Source organism: Lathyrus oleraceus, chromosome 3 (genome assembly GCF_024323335.1).
Source record: "Lathyrus oleraceus cultivar Zhongwan6 chromosome 3, CAAS_Psat_ZW6_1.0, whole genome shotgun sequence".
In the NCBI taxonomy this organism is placed as follows: Eukaryota; Viridiplantae; Streptophyta; class Magnoliopsida; order Fabales; family Fabaceae; genus Lathyrus; species Lathyrus oleraceus.
Window position 1 is genome coordinate 329833789 of NC_066581.1, and position 23775 is coordinate 329857563.

At 32.1% G+C, this 23775-nt stretch overlaps 2 protein-coding genes and 1 long non-coding RNA gene across 3 annotated transcripts; 2 read left to right on the forward strand and 1 right to left on the reverse strand.

Moving 5' to 3' along the window:
* The first annotated feature begins 4083 nt into the window (after window positions 1–4083).
* Window positions 4084–8868, forward strand: LOC127127470 (probable envelope ADP,ATP carrier protein, chloroplastic). Its single transcript, XM_051056660.1, has 10 exons — window positions 4084–4518; window positions 4604–4660; window positions 6493–6555; window positions 6660–6716; window positions 6798–6881; window positions 7047–7115; window positions 7208–7320; window positions 7415–7584; window positions 8216–8294; window positions 8420–8868. The coding sequence occupies exons 1-10, from the start codon at window positions 4168–4170 to the stop codon at window positions 8535–8537; spliced, it is 1161 nt and encodes a 386-aa protein (XP_050912617.1). The 5' UTR covers window positions 4084–4167; the 3' UTR covers window positions 8538–8868.
* Window positions 8869–8952: 84 nt separating this feature from the next.
* LOC127127469 (alcohol dehydrogenase-like 4) lies at window positions 8953–19179 on the reverse strand. The gene is made up of 10 exons (XM_051056659.1): window positions 18934–19179; window positions 18722–18858; window positions 18551–18600; window positions 18135–18469; window positions 10313–10395; window positions 10092–10167; window positions 9958–10019; window positions 9774–9869; window positions 9408–9569; window positions 8953–9253 (listed from the first exon to the last, which is right to left on the reverse strand). Exons 1-10 carry the CDS (start codon window positions 19004–19006, stop codon window positions 9143–9145), a joined length of 1185 nt encoding a protein of 394 aa, XP_050912616.1. The 5' UTR covers window positions 19007–19179; the 3' UTR covers window positions 8953–9142.
* On the forward strand, window positions 9155–9717 carry LOC127127472 (uncharacterized). The gene is made up of 2 exons (XR_007805354.1): window positions 9155–9284; window positions 9437–9717. It is a non-coding gene; the product is annotated as an uncharacterized LOC127127472 (long non-coding RNA).
* Window positions 19180–23775: the final 4596 nt, after the last annotated feature.

Below are 23775 nucleotides of genomic sequence, written 5' to 3' on the forward strand. Positions count from 1 at the left end.
GAGTGAGTTTCTGAAAGTGAGCATGAATTTGTTCCCATAGATCAAAAAATTTGGTACATCCAAGAACACGAGACATAAACGAACCGAATAATATTGATTGCAACCACGATAACAACCATTGATCTTGACGAATCCAAGCGCGATATTGAGGATTTTCTGTTAGAGTTGTTGAATTAGTGTTTTGCACAAATTGGGAGGGAATTGGGGGAAAATAGATGTAATCTTGAAGATTATGAGCGTTAATAATTGGATCTACTTGTTGACGCCAAATTGGAAAGTTCTTTTCAGTGAGTTTTTCTGAGATTTTTAATTGAAAGGTAACGTGAGAAGCTTCACCATCGGTAGAAGAAACCGGAGGCGGCGACGGTGGTGGTGGGGAATTATTTTCAGAATTAGCCATGATGAATCAAACTGAGACTCTATGATACCATCTTAAAATTGAAAAGAATTGAGAGAAATAATGAATTCTATTGATTGAATATTTTTCCAATACTCTCGGTTACAATATAGTTACATATATATTTATAGCCACTATTAACTATAACTAACTAGGAAAGGTAGTTACAATAGCTGGCTATAGTTGGCACACTAACTAACTAACTGACAGTTGACACAACTAACTAGTTGTCCGCTAGTTACAACTGACACACCTAACTAGCTGACTCATCTAACAACGATTGACGGTGTTAACCGATGTCTTGTCAAACCTTCAAATTCGTGAATTTGATTCCGGTTAAATTGAGAAAAGTAAGACATGATATATGCTAGAAAAGGTTTAATTCTTGATTTTAAACAATTTAAAAACAAAAATCTCAAATTGTTCTTCAAAATTTGAAAAAGTGAAGTAAATACGATCATTGGAAGTGTAAAACTAATAAAGCTCATTAAAATATAATGTGTTTAGAGTAATTGAATACTATCAGGTAGACTCCTAATGTAGTAACTCTTTAGATTATGATATTTACACCATATTGAGTTGGAGAGAATCACATTAGTGACCGACTTGTTATGTGTCAAATAAAGGTGTTCGCGACGTGGTTTGAATTAATTTTAAATATTCTCTGTGCTCAATTGTAAAAATTAATCCATTAGATATTATATGTAGATATATCTTAAAGTTGGAATTCAATTTTATTTACCACAATGTGAGAATTTAGCTTCTTCTACTAATTTGAATTCCTATGATTAGTTCAATAATATTTTAACAGCTTAATAACAAAATTAATTTTATATTTATATTATTTCACACAACTATGCTAATTCAAACATAAATTATATAGAAAATTTAAAATAATTTATTTTTATTTTGGGTCAATTTAGTGTGCACGATATGATATAGATAAAATACGACAAGGAGTTGGATAAGAATATAATATAATAGTGATATGGTTAACAATTATTTTATCATGTATTTGCCAGTACGATTTTATAAGAGAATGTACTTTAGTCATAATGAAGAAGTTAGCGAGGGTTTTATCTCTATGTACTTTCATGGGTACTCCTTTCCGCCGATATTGGAAAATACTAATAAATTTATGCTTGTATCAACATATACTAGTCACTAAACAACATTGAATGAAACATTTTTAACAACTAATTAAATAATTACATGAATATGTTATATGAAATAGTGTCATATATTATGAAATCTGATTCGTCATGGATTTTGTCATAATATTGTATTACTTTCCCATGAATAATAATCAATTATATCTGGGTCCATAAAACACGCTAAATACACCACATAAGTGTATGCGAGCTTTTGTATGTGATAATGTTCGAGTTCACCTATGGAGATGTCTCTCAATCTTATTATCGACACTTTCAGTGGGCCTTGCAGATGCAATCTCTCAAACTCAATTTTTAGGAAGTTAAATTGTGCACGATCCCCGGGTGTTGGGTAGATCTTTCCAAAAAAAAATATTCAAAAGTTTTCTTCAAAATCAGAATTTTACAAAAAGTGGGGAAGCAAAATTTTATAAAATATGATAGATTTCACTAATTGTATTATAATAAGACAATATAATAAAGTTGAGAAATGAAGACGCTATCAATGTGTCAATTAACAAAATTCAATTTACACCAGATGAATAAATTGAAATTTATTAATCAAATGAGAAGTCTAATATTACAAGTTTTAGAACAATAATCAGCAGAAAGATCACTCAACATACTTAATCTTTTACAAACCTAAGCTTATTACACAAAATCATTATAAGCAATATACCTAGCCAGATACAACTCTAGAAAGCAAATAAACCCTAAGATCATGCAAATTTATATATGAATTTAAAGAGAGGGGTAGAGAAAAATGCACCAATATTTATATTGGTTCAACATGTTTGTCCTCACTTGTGCCTAACCCAGTCTCCAATGGTGAACCATTGAAAATACGTAGGTCATCCAATATATGACAATTATAGCGTGATATATAATGCAATCAAATAATCTCAAATAATGTTAAAACTTAAATTAACAAATAAGCAACTTCAATCTCAATTTTCTTTTTTGACGTATACAACTCATGAGGTTGAATTCTATAGGATATTCACTCGATCTTGTAACGACTCACCTTCCCAATGAGTAAAATGAGTAAAATGACCCTTATCATTCGAGTAAAGAGCAAACATTATGATTCAAGTCAAATAAGAGAATGATTTGAATCAAGAACATAAAACCCAAATTTTTCACCTTTTATTCAAGTCAAAGAAATCCATTATTTGAATCAACAACTAAATATGAATTCCAAATTTTGAAATCCAACAATGATTCAAATAAGTTTTTCATGTGATTAGAATCAAGCTCACACATGATTCGAATAACGGAATATTGTGATTCAGACCACACTTCTAGAATCATATCTTAATTTACACAGTCATGTCATGATTCAAATTACACATAACCCTGATTTGAATCACACTTCAAGAATTGAGATTTTAAGAAAATTGAATTGTTCATGATTTAATCAAAATTACTCTTATTGAAATTATGAATTGAAAAGTTTCTTGATCCAAGTTTTCGACTTATTGACTTGAACCATTTTGCATCGATTTTAGACACAAGATTTTAATTTATGCATGCAAAATATGATTTAATGAAAAATACTCAATTCTAGGAGATGCACAATGATCTAAATGACATAAGACTCAATTACTAAAACGATAAAGTAAATGATAACCAAATTCGACAAACAATAAAAAGCTTTAGAGAAAACCCTAGGAGAGCATAGAAACTTCACGTTGGTCTTTTCAACATCCTACACAATGTTTTCAAGTTTTGATAAGATGAACTCAACCATCAGATCCACCATTTCAAATTTAGTAAATGTGGTGTGGTCAACTGGTCATCCATTGATGGGAAGATGCAGAAGATGTGACATTGCATCCAGTGTCACTATCATTTTCCTAACTAAAAGATGGAAGTTACTCAACCCCTTGTAACACCTCTCTAAAAGGTTGTCAGCAAGCATGATCACCTTTAGTGACAAGGTCAACCAGTTCGCTGTCTCGAGTGACATCAATGGATTAACTTTTATCAATAATAGTCAAATTAATGGCCTTCTTGACAATATAGGTACATTTAAGTGGCACTTCACGGAACTGAAAAAAGTATAAGCAATATAAAACAAGAATGAAAAATAAATTATAACAAATGGTTCATAGAAAGATCTACCTTACCTCTCCCTCCTAGGTATTTCTAGGTACATGATACTCGTAAAATTTCGATATCAATGTGTGAAACATGCCTCTAAAATATACCATGCATGTTATGATGCATGTTCAAATTATAGAATTTAAACAAATTCATTCAAGATTCTATAATAGAAGTATTTTATTGATTTGAATGAACCAATATTAGTTTTTAATAATAATTTAAACTTATATTAATATTTTTAAAAAAACACACTACATAATATTTTTGATGCAGTTCACATTAAAATATTACCAAGTGTCAATGTAAAAATTATACTATATCACAAAAAAAAGAGTTTATTTTTCACATGACAAATTTTTTATTTATTTTTATCAAAACATGACAAATTTTTAAATATTTATTTGTTTGAATATTTTACGTCTATATATCTGAGTGTTTGAGCAAAGAGTTTTTCAAACGCACCCTCCTTTTTTCTTCTTCAGCGCCTTATCTCCTCTTCTACACAATCTTCAAATGTCAATTTCCCTTTTACCCAAAGAGGAAACAGCCCTAATTTCATGGCACAAAATCCCCCACATCAAATGCGACGTCGTTTCGCCCAATTCCCACTCCCCTCTCCGCCAAAACGCCACACTCACCTTCTCCGCCGCTTCCACCGCCGACACCAAATTCGCCTCTGTCTCCGTCGCAGAAGCCAAACTGCATAACCATTTCGCGCCAACGCCGTCTCAGCTCCTCAAGCAACCCCTCGCCGCCTTGGCGTTTGTTCCACGAGATGCTGCTCTCTTCTCTGCCGGAGCCATCGCTGGCGCCGCTGCTAAAACGTTCACTGCACCGCTCGACCGTATCAAGCTCCTCATGCAGGTGCTCAGAATTCTTTTTTTTGTTAAATTAAATTTAACTTGCTAAAACTATAGACGAAACGCAGCGTTTAACAATGTATTTGCAGACTCATGGTGTACGGGTTGGGCAAGACAGTGCTAAGAAGGCAATAGGTTTCGTTCAGGTAAAGTTTGATCCTTTTTCGTTTTTTCAGTCTTAGCTTTAACTGTTGCTTGGTTTTATAATTTGTGTTCTTTCTTTTGTTTCAATTCAAATGTGTAAGAGTATGTTGTAAGTGTGTAAGTTGATTACTTGATTGATATGTGCTATATGATACACTTCTGCTTCTGTATGCTCTTTTGGACTATATTGTGGCTAGCTTGGAATCTATGCGGAGATTGGGATTTGGTATGTAGGGACATTTTACTCTTTACCAGAGATGATATGGTCATATGAACAACAACAACCAAACCTTATCTCACTAAATGGAGTCGGGTATATGAATCAACTTTCGCCATATTGTTCTATCCAAATTGTTAACTTAATAAATTTTCTAAATCTCGAGATATGGTCATATGAACAAGTATAATTTATACTATTACTTGGCTGTTTATTTACCACTACTAAGTTAACTAATAAGTGGTAAATATACAGCCGGATATTATTAGCATAATACTTGTCTCTAAGTTAACTATTGTATGACAGAGATGAGTTTGTGATTCTTATCAAATTTGATTGATGGCCAAAAGTAAGTTTTCCTCTATTGATTGGAATAACAATAGGTCTGCAAGAATAGGTCCTTTTCTCTTTGAATTGTCCATTGCAACAAGGAGAGTGCGGTCAAGTTATTACATGATGGAAGTCTTAGTTTTAAGGGAGACCCTTCCTTTCAACTGCCAACTTTGTCATGACCTAACTTCTCTAAAGCTGTGGAGTGAAGACACATGTGCACATGAATGATTTTACTTCTAAAACCTATCCTCACATGAACTCGCAAGGCTTTGACTTTTTGACAGTGCACAGATGCAACCTACAACTCCGGCCTTATTCATAAGTAAAAAAAAAACAATTTTCACGCTTATTAAGAATGATAGTTAAGTGCATTTAATTTTCTTAATTTCATGTAAAAGAGATAACACAATTACTAATATACCCTTAATTAAATTGTCTTTTATTAATAATATTAAGTAATTAATGCAAGGATAGTATTGGAATAAAGACATTAAATATGCCTAGATTTTTTTGACATTTTCTTATATTTAAGGCTAAAAAATTTAGAAGATTTTTGTTTATAAATAAGGTCGGAGGGAGTAACTTATTTTAAACTTAAACTCTATTGTTTTTTAGTTTTTACTTTGAAAATAATGGGAGCTAGAGAGAGTGGGTTCTAAATCATGTTATGAATCATTTATCCGTAAAGCATAAGTTTTTGGCTACAACACTTTGATGATTTTTATATTTAACAATATTGACGAAAAGTAACTTTAAGGCGATATAGCTAAGAATGAATTTGAAGAGGCATGTATGTTGATAAGTTTCATATCTTCTTGGTAGACTCCATTGTTTGAACTGATAATGTATTTGTATCTGTTAGAATTTGGCAAAAATACTTTTTTTCCTGCTGTTGATATTAGAAAAAGGTGGTTTCATGACAGCTGTGTTTATAAGGGCTTTACGGATTTATCTTCATGTTACTGGTTTGTAATTGATTTTTTATGAACTTAGTTAGACTATTTGGTCTCAATGGTGCTAGTTTGTAATTGTTTCCATCTTGTAGAAGGGAAGTTGGTCAAGTTGTGTGTAAAAACGGCCAGCTTAGTAGTAGCAATAGAATTTTACTTTCAGTCAACTACTTCCTGTTTTTAAGAATTTGATTTCATACATCACCTGACTAACTTTAGTTTATTGGCCCATCTCTTTGCCTGATGATCTTGACTTTTCCCTTCCTTGGATATACTGAGCTCTCTAATGAATCCTTTTAAAAAAAAACTCTGATCACATGAACCTAAAATACAGGCCATAGCAGTTATAGGGAAGGAAGAAGGGATTAGAGGTTATTGGAAGGGAAATCTCCCTCAGGTCAGTACAATTAGGAAAAGATGTATTGGTATTCCTGTATTTATGTTTCCTTATAAACATTGACTAGTCTTTTCATTTTAGGTCTTCATTTTTTAATGTTACAGGTGATTCGGGTTATACCTTATAGCGCCGTCCAGCTTTTTGCTTATGAAACTTATAAGGTCACCCCTAGTTACCTTTTTAAAAGTTCTAACAGCAAATATTACTTGTTCATCTTTGAAGTTCTATTTTTGGATTTACAGAAATTGTTCAGGGGACAGAATGGTGAGCTCTCTGTTGTGGCAAGACTTTCGGCTGGTGCTTTTGCTGGCATGACAGCCACTTTTGTAAGTAAATTATCAGAGGGACCTTGCTTTTATTGTAGGTATTTTAATAATTTTACATGATACAGTTAATACCTATTAGCAATTTCTTTTATGTAAAATAATCATTTATGTCCTTTACATTTTACTTTGCTGTATGCTGTTCCTGATATTTTTCTATCCTTTTAGATAACTTACCCATTAGATGTTCTGAGATTACGATTAGCTGTTGAGCCTGGTTATCGAACCATGTCAGAGGTATGATTGAACTGATTTAGCATTTAAGCAAGATCTTTGTTTGTGAAGATGTATATGATACGAGGCTCAGGACCATTTTGTGGTTTTTCCAGGTTGCCCTGTGCATGCTAAGGGATGAAGGATTTGCATCTTTCTACAAAGGCCTTGGGCCTTCTCTTATTGCCATAGCTCCTTATATTGCAGTGAATTTTTGTGTTTTTGACTTGTAAGTTCTTTAGCAAACTTGTATTTTTTTTAGTTTGTGGGACAATGGACTTGGACATTGAAATAGAAAAATCATGACCTTCTATGGGTGATAGATTAAAGAAGTCGTTGCCTGAGAAGTATCAAAAGAGAACTGAAACATCTATACTCACTGCTGTGCTTTCGGCATCTCTGGCCACACTTACATGCTATCCTTTGGACACTGTACGAAGACAAATGCAATTGAGGGATACACCTTATATGACAATATTAGATGCTTTTTCAGGTGAGAATTGCTCATGTTTATTATTTAGTGTCCGAAATTAATGTCACTACATATCCATTTTGTGTGCTATTATTTATTCGACATCAGAAATATATAAAACAAATGTTTGAAGAATCTGACTTGTGTGTGTTGTATTATCATTTATAAAGTCATGCCCTTATTCTTTGGCCCAAGGTATTGTGTTTATAACTCTGCAGTAATTAAGCTGTCCTATTTATTAATGCCTTGAATTTAATATTCCCTAAAGTAGACATGTAGGATAATAAATGATTCAGAGTTTTCCAATTCCTAATTGCAACGATTAATTATATGATAAATGCAATATAATTGATCATTCCACTGTATAATTACCCCTTAAATATATTTGGTTAACGGGAGGAATCCATACTCATCCAAGGGTTGCTTTAACATTTACGGACCATAGTCAACCTGTGTATTTCTCAGTCTACAGTTGCTTTTATTTCCGTTTTACCCTGAAGTTTACTCAATATTTATAATCATGGTTGCAATATAACAACATATTGTTGTACATTTATATATACTTGGAGGGCACACTTGATGTTCATTAAGCCATTTGAATTCTGGTATTGCAAGGGGGATTTTGTTTATTATAGTACTCATGTTGATGCAGGAATTGTGGCACGAGATGGAGTTGCTGGTTTGTATAGGGGATTTGTGCCCAATGCTCTGAAGACCCTACCAAACAGCAGGTTTGTATTTTCTCCTATTGTTTATGAAAATAAGATTATGGTGTGTATTGATTGTGCTACCTTTTAACTACATTCTTATGCTTTCTTGGTATTAGTTCATTACTCACACTTGTTTCTCTCTGCAGCATCAAGCTTACCTCATATGACATTGTCAAGCGCATAATTGCAGCTAGTGAGAAAGAATTTCAAAAAATTACAGAGGAAAATCGCAACAAACAAAACAACAACATCAACAATCAATGAAAGTGAACTTTGAATTCATCTTATTTTAGCCATTTTGCTCCTGAATATATATATTTCAAAGCAATACTCTGTATAAAGCTATTTATTTATTTGTGGAAATCGAGTTAGCTTATTGGCCAGCAGTAATGATAATCATCCAACTGCCAATGTTTCTGTATGCACTGGCCAAGAATTTTGTAGAATATATATTTTTGCTACGCATGCTGTAAGTCTTATTTATTTTTGATGAATTCGTCATTAGCTGTAATTTTTCAGAGATGTTGTACTTATCAAACTTGGTGTTAGATTATGAAAAACTGTATTCTGTATTAATAAACTCCCTTGCAAACCATTATTTATTTTACATTTATATGATTGTTACTTCGCTCTCCCCATCCACAGCGTTTATTTGCAGATGCAAATGAAGAAAAAGAAATAGCAGGCCAGAATTCTGTATCACCAAACGTTGGAAGATGACCAATTTTAGTACAGCAAGACAATGATGTGTAAGTACTGTTTAAAAACACTATTACATGTTTATATTTAGATACACTTCTGTTGTAGAATTCAGATATTATAAAACTGGAGAGTGATCTCTATCTGATAGTAAAAAATAGCATCTTTTCTTAGAGGTGCAGAAGGCATCTCAGCGACTTCCCGGCAATCAAAAGATCAAAGGCTTTGTTTATCTCCTCAAATGGAAGCTCATGAGTGATGAAATTATCCAGCTTTATCACCTAAGAAGTTAATTAAAGACATAACAACCAGGTATTAGACCATGCATGATGATTTTTGCGAAGTTGAGTAATTATAGGATATTATTATAATTGCACACTAAAACTCATCAAATAATTTGAGTTTGAAGAAATTGCTAATAGTGATGATCATTACTCCTTGCATGCATTCTGTGGCAAGATTAGGCAACTGACTTTTGCCTTTGAAACCTCCAAACACCGATCCTTCAATTCTGCGACCGTCAAAGAGCTCCATTGGATGGATGGGAAGCAACTTTGGTGATGCATGAATTCCCAACAGTACAGTCAATCCCCAACCCTGCATTTCAAAAATTGACATGAAATTTTATAGTGCACAATTTTAAACTAGAAAACTGTTTCTGTGATCAGTTTTGAATTGGATCCTTGCTTTCAAATAAGGATGAAGTTTGTTTATGAAGAAAAGTTGAAATACTATATACTATATATACTATATGTCAATGAATCTACTGAATTTGTTCTGCTGCTATGAATATAAATATACCTCATGAACAGACAAGAAGGCATCTCTCAGAACATTCAAGTTTCCTGTACATTCAAAACTGTAGTCTGCACCTCCTCCCGTCATTTCTCTGATTCTCTGCACATGAATCATTTTGTTAGGGAAAATAAATGTGAAGATTATGATTATATTTTCTATGTGAAAGGAGAGGAGAGAAAACACCAACCTCATAAACCGGCTTCTCTTTATCAGTTGGATTTACGAAGTCTGTGATTCCCATAGCTTGAGCTTTGAGCACAGAGAAAATAGATTTTAGCGGAGGAGAAAGTTTGAGTGAAGTTGTGTTGTAAATTAAGTTACCTGTGATGAATTTGTCTGGATTGATATCCACACCTATTATTTTGGAAGCACCTCTGGCGCGTGCCCCTTCTGCAACCTGGCCAATGTGCAATATAAATTGAGCTTTTTTGAACCCAGAAATTGTTGATGGTGAAAAGACTTTAGCACATTAAACAAAGACAGTACTAAGTTAAAATCAAAGAAAAATATGAACATATGCATCAGAAAATGAGAAATCTTACAGCTAGCCCAACTGCACCTAAACCAAAGACGGCTACAGATGAACCAGCATGAACATTAGCAGTATTCCAAGCAGCTCCAATTCCTACGTTTATTTGAGTTTTAGCAATTCACAATCACATCTATGTAAATTATTCTTGACCACAATTAATAAAAAAACATATTTTTCCCTCTAAAATATGTAACATTAATACTAGTCATTTTTAAAAAATATTCAAAACTCATATAATTAACAATTTTTGACAAAAACTAAACTATTTATTAAGTTTGTTAAAGGAAAATATATAATTGTACAAATGTATTTCACAGTTTTTACACCAACTATCCATTTATAAAATCTTTAATAAATCTTTCTTTTATATATTGATAGGATCAAATCAGAAGTCTAGCAACAATAGGAATGAAACAAGGACACAAATAAGTAATGAGATAAATATTATTGATGGAATAAGGCTAGAATAGCATGAAAATGAAAAGAAAAGGAAAAGGGTCAAGCTCTAGGGGCCTTATCTCTCATATGCATACTAAAAAAAGGAATATTTCCTCTACATATAATCCCTTAGCCATCCAGTACATCTCCCATGTGCTGCTAATAGAATTACTTCTGAGTGAGAGTAGCATTATTCCTCATCTCTCTTCTTACGTATTCTCCTATACAGCTTGCCATATCTATCATATATATTAGCATGATTCGTCTCGGAGTTTTTCAAAATAAGTACATCTATATACATGAACAAATTGTATGTGGTAAACTCTATTTGGTTAAACTGATGGGAGATTAAGGATTTTTTTTTCAAGGGAGACTAAGGATTTTAGTTGAGGTAAAAGTAAACGTTAGATTTTAAAAATTTGTTTGTTTGGTTTCACAAACAAATGGAGAAATCTTAAGGATTTTTTTTTCAAGGGAGACTAAGGATTTCAGTTGAGGTAAAAGTAAATGTTAGATTTTAAAAATTTGTTTGTTTGGTTTCACAAAGTAAATGGAGAAATCTTAACGTAGGGATCTTAACGGGACAGAGAATGTGCATCAAATGTGTGGGGGATGTTTTCTTTCCCGGCTGTGCCCCTCAATATTTTTCATTCTCGTCTTTGATTTCTATCACGGAAGAATATTCTTTTCCATCCACACAAATCCACGTAGAGAAATAGATATCTAAAGAAATTGAATATTTTTATACTTTTTAATAAAAACTATGACATTAGTATTTCGTTATTATTTTTTTTCCAATATATATCTTGCATCTTTCTTTTTAAAAAAATAATCAAATGTATATTATTAAAAAATGGAAAAACACATGCAGTTACGAAAACATAATTACTAATTTTCTAATTGAATAAAAAATAGATAAAAATTGAAATAGAGTGAAGTTGAAGAGTAATTACCGTAATCACAATGAACAAAGGATATTGGTTGTTGTGATGACGATGAGAACAAAAAATATGAGAAGTGGAGGAGATAAAGATAATTGATAAAAGAAGACGAGGAGACGGTATATACACCGTATGTAATGAGTGTATTTTAGGTTTACGTACTTGACTAGTGAAACAAAATATTATACAATAAAAAAATGGTCCACTAATGACTCTTTATTTATTCATATATTAATTATTATTTTTATGAAAAAACATGCAAAATTATATAATTATATATTATATAATATATTACTATATATAAAAGTTAAATAATATGACCGGAGTCGGAAAATCTGCGGGACGGAGGATACTTTTCCGACCCACGCTCCGAAATGTCAACGGACAAACTTTTTCTTTCATCCTTGTCCGCACGAGAGAAATATCCCCGACTTCGAAACTCCGAATTGATAACTCCCTCGTAAATCCATATTAACAAATGCAAATTTACATCTCTAACAAAGAGAATCATAATTTTTTAATAACCGTGACATTTTTTTTTAAAATTAAAATTAAATAAAAGAACATTTAAGTCAAAATAAAAAAGAAATTTGTTGTTCTCTGACTCTTCTAATTTTGGAGGCGAGTTATTTTTTAAAGGGATTTTCAAAATTCAAATTTATGGTTGACAATTTTATCATTTGACCTTTGTTTCATCTTGCAGACACATTTCACATCAATTGGATTCTTGTTAGATCTTTCGAAAAGTTCTCATGTATTGTTTTCTCGGTTGCCCCAAGTTCTTCTTTCATGGTTGAACACCAATTTAAATCATTCATGGTTTGATCAAAATTAATTGGTTTTCCTTCAACCATTATCATTGCTTCTTCCATGAGATCACCATTTGTATCAATTGCTTAATCTGGAAATCTCTCATATCCAGCTAGCCTTGTTGACTCGGTTCTCCTTCTAGTCGATCTTCTAACATTCTGCTTAAGTGGTTCTTCATTTCGATTGATTGTGACTTTAGTTTGTTGGTCTTCTTCAAACACAATTGTGAATGTATCTTGCTCATGTTGGACTGACCCATTACTCCAATCCCACCCTTTGCTTTCATCCACTAGAACATCCTTACTGATCACCAGATTATCACATTTGGTGAACACTACTTGTATGCATCAATCAAATGATAACCTATGAGCACCATAGTCTGACTTCAATCATCTAGCTTCTTCCTCAATTATTCAGGAACATGCCTGAAACACATTGATCCATAAACTCTAAGATTACTGACATTTGGATTTTGTCATGTCCAAACCTCATAAGGTGTCTTCTCGACTATTTTCTTCGTTGGGTATCTGTTTATAAGGTATATTATTTTCGAAGTTGTTTCACTCTGAAATCTCTTTGACATTTCTTTAGCTTTCAACATGCTCCTGGTCATGTTCAGTATACTTCTATTTCTACTCTCAGCTAAACCATTGTTTTGAGGTGTATATGATGCAATGAACTCATACTCTATACCTTCCTTATTGTAAAGTCTTACAAATTCTCTAGAAGTGTATTCACCTCCACCATCAATTCTCAATTTATTCAATTTGCATTTACTCTGCTTTTCAACATGCAATTTAAACTTCTTGAACTGTGTGAATACCTCATTCTTCTTTTCAATCAGAAAGATCCACATATATCTGGTGAAATCATCTATGAAGGTTAGAAAATAACAATTACCTCCATTCGACCTTACTTCAAAAGGTTCACACACATCAGAGTGACCTAGCTCTAGCTTTTTCTTCAACCTCACGAGCAAGTCATACTTGAATGCTTTCCTAGCCTGCTTTGCTTTACAACATTCCTCACACACTTGACTTGGTTCCTTCACCTGAGGTAAACTATGCACCATCTTCTTCTGGTTGAGCATATTTAAACTTCTAAAGTTTAGATGTCCACACTTGTGATGCCATGGCCAATTCTTGTATTCTTCTACAATCAAAGCAAGACACTTATGACCAACTGCGTTGATCTCTACTTTGAAGGTCTTGTTGTCTACCAATGGTGCTTTCTGAATCAACATTTCATCACCATCATCTGCTTTTTTCTATCTTTATGTTGTATCCTTTAGAAAGTAATTAACATATGCTTATCAAGTTACTTGTCATCGAAGGTACATACAACACATCTGCAAACTTGACCTTTCGACCATACTTTCTTACCTCATATGTGTTTCCTTTTCCACTTGATGTGACGTTCATGCCATCTGCAAACTTGACCACTTTCTTGACTGATTCATTTAACTTGGTGAACTAGGTTTTATTACCAGCAACGTGGTCGTTGCATCTTGAGTCTAGGTACCATATGTTGGTTTGCTCATTGCTCGACAAAGTATTTTCCATTAGTATCACATAATCAGAATCAATATCTCTAGCATGTGCATACTGCGCTTCATCATTATCTTTTGCTCTTGCTTCCTTCTTTCTTCGACAGTCTCGAGCATAATGACCAAATCCTTGTCAGTTGTAGCACTGCACCTCCTTCATGTCAACTTTTCCCCCTACTTGTTGTCATTGCCTTTCTTGCTTGAATCAGAGTGGTTCTTTGAATTCTTATTTGACTTCTCATCATTCGCAAGATTCTTTCTCTATTTTGCCTTTTCTTTTCCATACTTCTTGATGAATCTTGCTTGTAGTGTACATTCAACCACCTCTTTCCTTTCTGAGTTCTCTACTTCAACCTCATCTCACGAGCTTCCAGTGAAGCTTGGAGTTCTTCCAACTTCATCCCATCTAGGTTCTTGGATTCTTCGATAGACATTATAAAGTAATCAAAATTTACAGTCAGAGATCTCAACACTTTCTCTATCTTCTGCAAATCGCTGATCGATTCACCACACGCCTTCATCTGGTTCGTGAGTAACACTAATATTGAGAAGAAATCAACAACTAATTCATCTTCTTTCATCTGTGTTATCTCAAACTTATTTCTCACCGTCTGCAACTTCACCATTTTCAATTTTTTATCTCCGCCGTACAAGTTCTTTAACTTGTCCCACACTCTTTTGGATGTTTCTTCTTTAATAATCTTCTCGAATACATTAGGATTCACACACCGATGAATCAAGATTGATCTTTTCCATCTTTCTTCTTTTGATCCTTGTGCACAACTTTCTGAACACCGTCTGCATTTGTTTCTAATGTCGGTACTCCATCATTCACAATTTTAGTCACATCTTAAGATCTGAGATGACTTTCATTTGCGTAACTCACCCTTCATAGCTCTCACCTTCGAAAATCGATAGATTCGCCGAAAATTACATTGAAGTTATGTTTTCGTTTGACATTTTATAATTTCACTGAATCACAACCGGACTCACTGATACTAATTTGTTGAAACAATTAGAATTTTAAAAAAGATGATGAAAAGAGAGAAAAAAGATAATGAGAACAATTGAGGGAGAAAAATGAAAAATATTAATGAATAACATTCAAACAGAACAAAACTTTCAAAATTGTGTCAAAACTGTTAACTATGCAGACATCTAACTCTACCTGACAAAATACTAAATGAATATTCTATCATAAAAGAAACTTTTATTTTAAAATTCTTTAGTAAGACCCAAGCATTCAAGATTCTATTCTTATACGCAAACAAAAATGGTTTTGACTAAAATATACTAAGATCATTGTCGTTGCTCTCTTAAGATACTATACGCACCTGACAGACTCGAAAAAATACTTTCAAATTCAAACATTGACTATCAAATAAAATATTCAAATAAACATGTATAGATTATTCCTTTAAGGAAAAAAATAGAAATAAAAACAAACAAGGTTACGTGAAGTTGCAGGCTTCAAACAAAATGACAAATTTTCATTTTTATATCCCCTATTTTCTGGACATTCTAGATCCTGTTCCAGCAATTTTTCAGTAACTTGAATAAATATTGTCAAGTTGTAAAATTCCAAGTCTTTTTAAATCACCTATCACATCCCATTGAAAATTAATTTTCGTCTCTCTTAATTTCATGTTTGAAATTTTCTTTTGCTTCTGGAAGAAATAGACTTTGTGCAATAATATATTGATGGTTATGTCATATTTATTTTTACCATTTATTAAAAAAAAAATATTTGTAAAGGTTAATATCTTCTTTGTAAAATAAAAAGGAATGGAATTTGATCAAATTTTTAAAAATCGGATCGAATCAGTCTATTTAATTGTTTGGATCGGAAACCGGAGATAAATTCGATTGGATCAATTTTTCAAAATCATTAGTGGATCAAAATCGGATAAATCAAATTTAACTGTCCAAAATCATTCTAACAAAAGAAGTGAAGTTAGTTTTATAAAACCCTCCGGTTCAAAAAAATCATCAAATGATTTTTTTAATATTTTTCTTTAAATTTTAATATTCAATATCAAAACTTAACATATATTCCTTAATCACAATTTTTTTTCTTCATATTTTTGTTTACAACCATACAAACTTCTAAATTTTATCACTCTATTATAGTTTTTCTTTCAACCACATTTCATCATCATTACACGGTCTCTTTTAAACATAATCACGATATTCAACTCAATATTGATTGTCATTTAAGTCAATATTGTTCGTTGTTGTCAAGTAAGATTTGTTTGTTGTAGTTCAACTCAATTTTTTTTAATAAAGTATTTTGTATGATTTATTTTTGATATTCTATCTTGAACTTTATTTAAATTATTATATTTTATTATTTTAATTTTAGTTTAAATTAGTTTAACTTATTTTATTGTAATTCTTTAATTTATTGAAATTATTCTTAAATAAAAATTAAAATAAAGTGTAGAATTATATTATGTTATTATATGTATTATCGATATTGTTGTATTGATTTTGTAATAGATTTTTAAAATATTTATTTTATTAAGTTGTGAGTTTATGATTATGTGTAACATATTTATAAAATTTAGTTTAATATTATTAATTTATTTAATAAACGGTTCGGTAGTAGGTTTAACCAATTAAATCTTAAATCGTAATTTCATCGGTTTGATCTTCGGTCCGGTTTTTAAAACATTGATTTGATGATCATCCGACGACAATGATATTCTAGAAATTTATTTTTCTGATCAAGAAGTTGAGTAGGCAGTTTGGGATTGTGAAAGGTCGAAAAATCCGGAATCCGTAGTATAATTTTGTGTTCATTAGGAATTGTGGGTACTTTCTTGAAAAATATTTTTATAGATTTTTCAGAGATTTCCATGGTAACTCGAGGATGCCTAAGATATTTTTCCTCTTTTTTCACTCTCATTCTGAAAAATCATAGCCTCAAAAGCACACAATTAAATAGATTTTATTAATATTATAAATTTATTATGGTTAAATAGTGATTAAATATAATATATAATCAATTAAATATTTAATTACATTTAACATGAGTTCAGGTTTATTAGTAGTATATTTTATTTATTTACTTTCAAAAATAATTTTTTGGTAATTAAACTATTAAAAAATACTATTTTTTTAATAAATATGAAAATAATATAATTGAGTAAAGTTCAAATGATTAAATTATTTAATGAAAAATATAACTTTCAAAATCTCAGAAATAGAAGAACTTTATTAGCTAGTGTCTTAGAAATACTATTTAAGAATTATAAATAAAGAAAATATTTTATAAAAAACTTAACTATTTCAATTTCTAATATATAATTTAAAAAATTCCTTTTGAAACACTTATTAGCATTTCTTAAAATGGAAAAGAGAATCCGTGATCATAATAATAATAAGATTAGGAAAGGCGTGGGACACAACACAACTGACAACATTAAATCTTTTGAAAATTCAATTTCAACTCCCATCCCCAACAAGCAAGTAAAAGAGGCCCACGCCATTAATAAAAAAGTTATAATTGATTAAAAATACATGTTAAGTTTATATTTGTGTTTATTTAATTTTTGACAAATTCTTATATATTTGATCATCTCCCTTTTTTAAATAATAATTGATCATATGCATTTAGATAATACAGACATATTAATAAGATTAGGTATTTAAGTTTGTCTATTTCGTATATTGATTTTTCCCTTAATTTTTTGTTAAATAATATAAAAGGTGTACTATCCTTGGAAACAAGCATTAATAATGGAAAATGACCTAAAATAATTATGTGGAGCATAACGTGTTTGTTTGATAATGAACATAGTACTCCATCTATTTAAACTGGTGCCAAAATCCACACATAGATATATGTTCCATTTACCTATTCTATATGTGTACAATTTAAAATGTAGCAGTAGATAAATATAAATAATAATAATTATTAGATATATCAATCATTTATTTAATAAAATTAAAAAATGTGCTGTTGTTTATAATAGGGATTAAAGAATATATCTATTTTATTATTGAAATCATTATAATTAACCATTATTTTAAAAAGTGTGAAAATCAAAGGAAGTAGTAAATAATATTTTCTCAAAAATACAACAAATTATTACCTGTTGAAACTCCACAACTAAGCAAGGTGAGATTCTTGAGACTAAGTGCATATTCAGGATTGATCTTAACAACACAAGCTGAATCCACCACAGTATACTCCGTGAAAGTTGAAGTGTTCATAAAATGGAAAATAGGCTTATTCCCATTTTTGGTACTAAACCTACTCGTTCCATCACACATTTCCTTCTTCATTGGATTTACTCCAAATTTCTCACACATGTTGGTTTTCTCACACGTGCAGCACGCACACTCGCCACATTCTCCGTTGAATATTACCACCACATTGTCCCTTTCTTTCATGTCACTTACTCCTTCCCCTACACTCTCCACAATCCTAAAAAAAAAAAGTTGTTCATCTCACAATTTTATGTATCTATTAACAAAAAGAAAAATGATTAGGTAAAAATCTGCATACCCGGAAGCTTCATGGCCGAAAATTCGAGGGAAAGCACGTTGAGGTTCGCACTATAGTTGATGAAAACAAAAGAATAAACTATCAAAATAAGAACTTGTATGAAGTAATGGTACATATATATACATATATAGATATAGGCATAGATATAAATGTATGGATGTGTTTAATTACCTCGCCTTGCCAGCCGCTGAGATCGGTGTGGCAAATGGAAGTATAGAGGATTTTGATTCGAACTTCCATTTTCTGAGGAGGATGGACAAGAATTTCTTCGACTACAAAGGGTTCTCCGGGACCATATGCCACAGCGGCTAATACAACATATAACAGAATATTCAATAAGTGTAAGAATTTTGAGATATGAAAGTTGCGAGTGAGTTAGTTACCTTTGCAAGTAATGGTCTTTCCTTTGGTTTCAGTTGAGTGGTTTCCATTTGCAGCTTGTGTAGTAGGTGCCATCTTCTGGTGCAGGCCTGAAACTACAGAGACACTTGAATGAATGGAGACAGAAGAGAATTCATGTCTTATAATATAGTATAAAAGAGAGAGAAAACATAAGATAGGGTAATTTAAGGAAATAAAAGTAAATAATGTAAGATGAATATGATTTTTTACTAATACAATAATGTACTTTTTTTGTATTCGTATAAAAAAAAAGTCAAGAAAACAAGAGTCGGTGTAGTATTTAATAGATATCTCTGTCTATAGTCTGGCCATCGGGGTCACTGTCGGCGGACCCTTTGGTTATTTGTGACAATTAATGGGCGGCTTATTTTAAAATGGAAATATGGACATTTTCTTGTAAGTATTTAATCCTTCATTAGTTACTCCTTCTGCTCTTATACGAATAGTAATATATCAAAGGGTGATGGATCAGAGAAGAAAGTATCTTATCAAAATAGAAAGTGGAGGTGTAGGTGTAGGTGGAGGTGTGTTGAAGAATCCAACATTATTACATGGTGATGCTCCATTCAATGAAGATAGGTGTACAAAAGTTTGAAAATAAGGTACTTTTAATTGAAGTACATCGTTGATACCGGTGACAAAAAGTGTCCTGAAAAAAAAAAAAGAAGTTTTCAAATATTGTTGAGGGTGTTAGTTTAAAATTATAATAGTTTTGAAAATATTTATGTAATTTATAAAATCATTTTTAAAAAAAGTTATAAATAGTGATTATCACCGAATTATTTATAAACATCTCGATTTATTTTTGGATCAATTAAAATTTAACTTTTATCAAAAAATTTAAAATGAAAACTCATTCTTTCAATTCAATTTTAAATTTTATTTATTATTTGTCGGATTGAAAATGACTAGATTTTGGACATCAATACATAAATTGAGTGAATGTTAAAGATTAATGGTAGTAGTTATATTCGAATAACTATATAAAATCTTCTTGCAATTTGAAAAAGAAATACCTAGATATAATAATCAAAAGAAAATATAGTTGATAATATAAGTTTTTAGAAATAAATTATTTAGTTATTCTTCTTTATTGGAACTAGAATTATGCCTGATATATGACAATTGACTTTTGATGTAGTGCTGTAAATTTTCAATGCGGTGGAACTATGAAAAATGTGTATGTATATTTAGCCTTACACACGTGGATGCATATACATATCTAATTAAAGTAATTATTGGACTTTCTTTGGAACAATAGGCGGGTCTACTTTGTTGGGCCTTTGATAGATCCAAAATAATTGCTCCAAGGCTTGCTGTGAGATATCAAATGGGATGTCTTCTAGAGTCTGCATTGACCTTAAATTATTGAGTTAATCGTGGAAGAGATTGATGTGTCTGATCGATGAGGAGTAGAGGACAGGCACATTAAAATGCATTTCTTACCTTGGGAAATTTCACGTGAATTTTAAGCATGTGACCTTGGGTTAACTTATTATGATATGGTGCTTTCTCATAGGGTGCTTGAATGCACTCGAGTGTTGTTGTATTCTCGAGGCGCGATCTGACCATTACTTTTTGTTAGAGATGAACACTTGTTCATTGAGAGGGATGAAGAATGATTTAGAGAATGAGCAAGATATTCTGGTTTTGCATTATGATTCAATGAATGTTCATAGTGTGAGTGCTTGACTCTTATACAACTTGTATTCTACAAGTTAGTTACAACTTGTAACTTGAAATTAATTACATACACTAACCATTATAACTAACCATCTAACTACTTTTAACTACCTCAACCAACTTATCAACTTATGTAATGTATCCTCTAATACTCCCCCACAAGTTCATAATATCTTGAGCATAACAACCTTGAGTTTGGTTCTGAATTCTACGAACAAAGTTGTGGGAAGAGGGTTTCTTAATATGTCAATAATCTGAGCATGAGCTGGAACATGATGGATTTGCATAAGATTAGCTACAACTTTCTTCTTGACAAAATGAATGTCAAGTTCAATATGTTTCGTACTAGCATGAAATATTGGATCATGGGATAACATCACATAATAACGTGGGAACTAGGTGCTCAATGTGTAATTTAGATATAAGTGACTACAACCATAAAATCTCTGAAGTTGTATGTGCCAACGCATAATATTCTGCATAAGTGCTCGCCCTTGTAACTATCATTTATTTCTTTGACCTCCACGACACAAGATTGGGACCAAAATACACACATGAACCCGAGGTAGACCTGCAGTCATTAGGGTTTCTGAATCAAAATTGTTATATGCATGGAGAGAGAACTTTTGCATATGATTAGCATGTGTAAGAATTAATCCACGAGTTACCGTGCCACTCAAGTAGCACATGATGTGTTTGACTGCACACCAATGTGTTTCTAGTGGGGTGGCCATGCATTGACACACTTTATTACACAAAATGCGACATCAAGGCTTTTAAGCGTAACCTACTGCAAGACGCCAATTGTGGAACGATAAATTAGAGGATCTTAAATGATGTATGTGCCATGTTTTCTCAATTTACAATTGTTGACCATAGGTGTATGCACACCCTTTGCTTCATACATGTTAACTTTGGAAAAGAGATCCTTAATGTATTTGGTTTGTGTGAGAAACATTGAGCCATTAGATTGACGGTGGACCTCCATACCTAGGAAGTATTGAAGAGTTCCCAACTTCTTTAGTGCAAACTTGTCATGAAGTTTGTTGATAAGATCTTGAATCAGTTTGGAAGAAGAGCCAGATAATAGGATGTCACCCACATATACAAATGCATATAATTAGATATTTTGATGGTTGTAGACGAATAAGAAATTATCACACCTGCTTGAGGTAAACCCTAAATGATCCAATGTTTGATGTAATTTCTCATACCATGCACGTGGAGCCTGCTTTAAACCATATATTGCTTTACCGAGTTTGCAAACTAAATGTGGATTATAGTCAATGAATCCATGTGGTTGTTGAATGTATACCTCTTTCATGTAGATCACCATTAAGGAATGCATTGTTGATATCAATATTTTGTACCTCTAATTTATATGTAATAGTTAAAGTCAAGATCACTCAAATTTTTGTTGGCTTAACTATAGGTGCAAAGGTTTCATGAAAATCGAAACCATGCTGCTTATGAAACCCCTTTCCCACAAATCTTGCCTTATATTTATTAAGACTCCCATCAGGACTTTCCTTAACTTTAAAGACCCATTTGCATCCTATGGTCTTTCTATGAGAAGGTAGGGTAGTGAGAGTCCATGTACCATTTTTGAGAAGTCAACTATACTCAATTTTCAAATCTTTAACCCATTAAGGTAAATATAAGGCTTATTTAATTGTTGTTAGCTCAATGTGGACTAGAAATGCCTTAGGGTTTGAATTGCCTATCTTAGCTCTAGTTAGCATAGGATGACCATTTTTCAAAAATGGAGCATGAGAAGCATGATAAGTATGGCTATGAAAATAAGGGGATAAGGACTTTGTGGAAATTGATAGGACACGAGGAGCTAACATGAGATTTGTGGTACTACATGGAGATGACTTGTTCTGCAAGTAATGTGAAGCTTGAAAAGAAGTAGGATTAGGCCCAACAATTAGGTTATATACATATGTTTTGGACTATGGTAGGTGAATATCAAACACATGTGAAGGTTCAAGCATCAAACCAGTGGACAAAGTTTTAGTACTTGACTTTGAAGAAGGACTATTTGGTATATGTGACTACATAGATATTGGTTCATGATTAATGTTTTAGTTTGTTATGAAATGGGGTTTTGAATAAGTGTAGTAGGTGAAGTAATGTTAGGACTAATTGTATTAACTTAAGGACTTGGACTATATGAAACTATCTCATTGTGTGGTCCATTTTGGCCTATAGGACAGTTATGTGGGACTGGCATTGGGAACATTATGGTTTGAAATATTGTTATAGGAAAGAGAGATCTATGCACCAATAAGCTTTATAGATCTTGAGATTGACCATAAACATTGAATTTAGTATTGAAAGGGAATTCATCTTCATTGAAGACAACACTTTTAGAAATGAAAATCATGTCTTCCACATTGATGCACTTGTGACCTTTATGTGTAGGTAGATACATTTTGAGCTCCTAAAATGTAACACATGTTGGTTATATGGCCTCAATTGAGGACAATAAGCACATCCAAATATTTTTAGTGACATATAGTAGGGTTGCATGTGATACATTACAGAGAATGGTGATACGTAACTTGGCAATGCATTTGTAGGAAACATGTTCATCAAGTAGACTGTTGTAGTGAAAATATGATCCCAAAATGTTATTGGCATATAAGCATGCCCTATTAATGTGAGGCCTATATCCCTTATTTGCATTCGATTTCTTTCTACCGTTCCATTTTGAGTGAAGTGTGTGGGTTGGTTAACCTATGCATAATGCCTTGCTCATTAAGAAACCTAATAAAAGGCTTGGATTCTCCACCAAAGTCAGAATGCAGAAAGAGTGATAACTCACTCTTTTGATTTTATTTTGACTTGTAATTGTGTGCCAACATAGTTTTGAAAGAGTTTGAATGTAGAGAGAGTAAGAACTCACAAATTTGTGAGATATCTAAGCCTTTACTACTTGATTTTATTTTGAGTTAGCAAGCTTTATTAGGCTAAATTAATATATATGTTTTTTACTGTTTTTAAGCTTAATTAACGTGGAGCACACTAGGTGCTCGCTTTTAGGGGTGTTCGCGGTGCGGTTTGGACGGTTTTTGCGATAAAAATCACCCGAACCGCAAGAGAAAAAAGCATGTGGTTCAGTTTGGTTCGGTTGA

Excerpts from the sequence above, each read along its gene's own strand:
- LOC127127470 (XM_051056660.1), top strand. The coding sequence starts at position 4,168 with ATGTCAATTTCCCTTTTACCCAAAGAGGAAACAGCCCTAATTTCATGG. Across the intron at positions 7,321-7,414 it reads AATTTTTGTGTTTTTGACTT|ATTAAAGAAGTCGTTGCCTG; the intron begins GTAAGTTCTTTA and ends TATGGGTGATAG. Across the intron at positions 8,295-8,419 it reads AAGACCCTACCAAACAGCAG|CATCAAGCTTACCTCATATG; the intron begins GTTTGTATTTTC and ends TTCTCTCTGCAG.
- LOC127127469 (XM_051056659.1), bottom strand. The coding sequence starts at position 19,006 with ATGGCACCTACTACACAAGCTGCAAATGGAAACCACTCAACTGAAACC. Across the intron at positions 18,859-18,933 it reads AAAGACCATTACTTGCAAAG|CCGCTGTGGCATATGGTCCC; the intron begins GTAACTAACTCA and ends ATGTTGTATTAG. Across the intron at positions 10,168-10,312 it reads TAGGTGCAGTTGGGCTAGCT|GTTGCAGAAGGGGCACGCGC; the intron begins GTAAGATTTCTC and ends CACATTGGCCAG.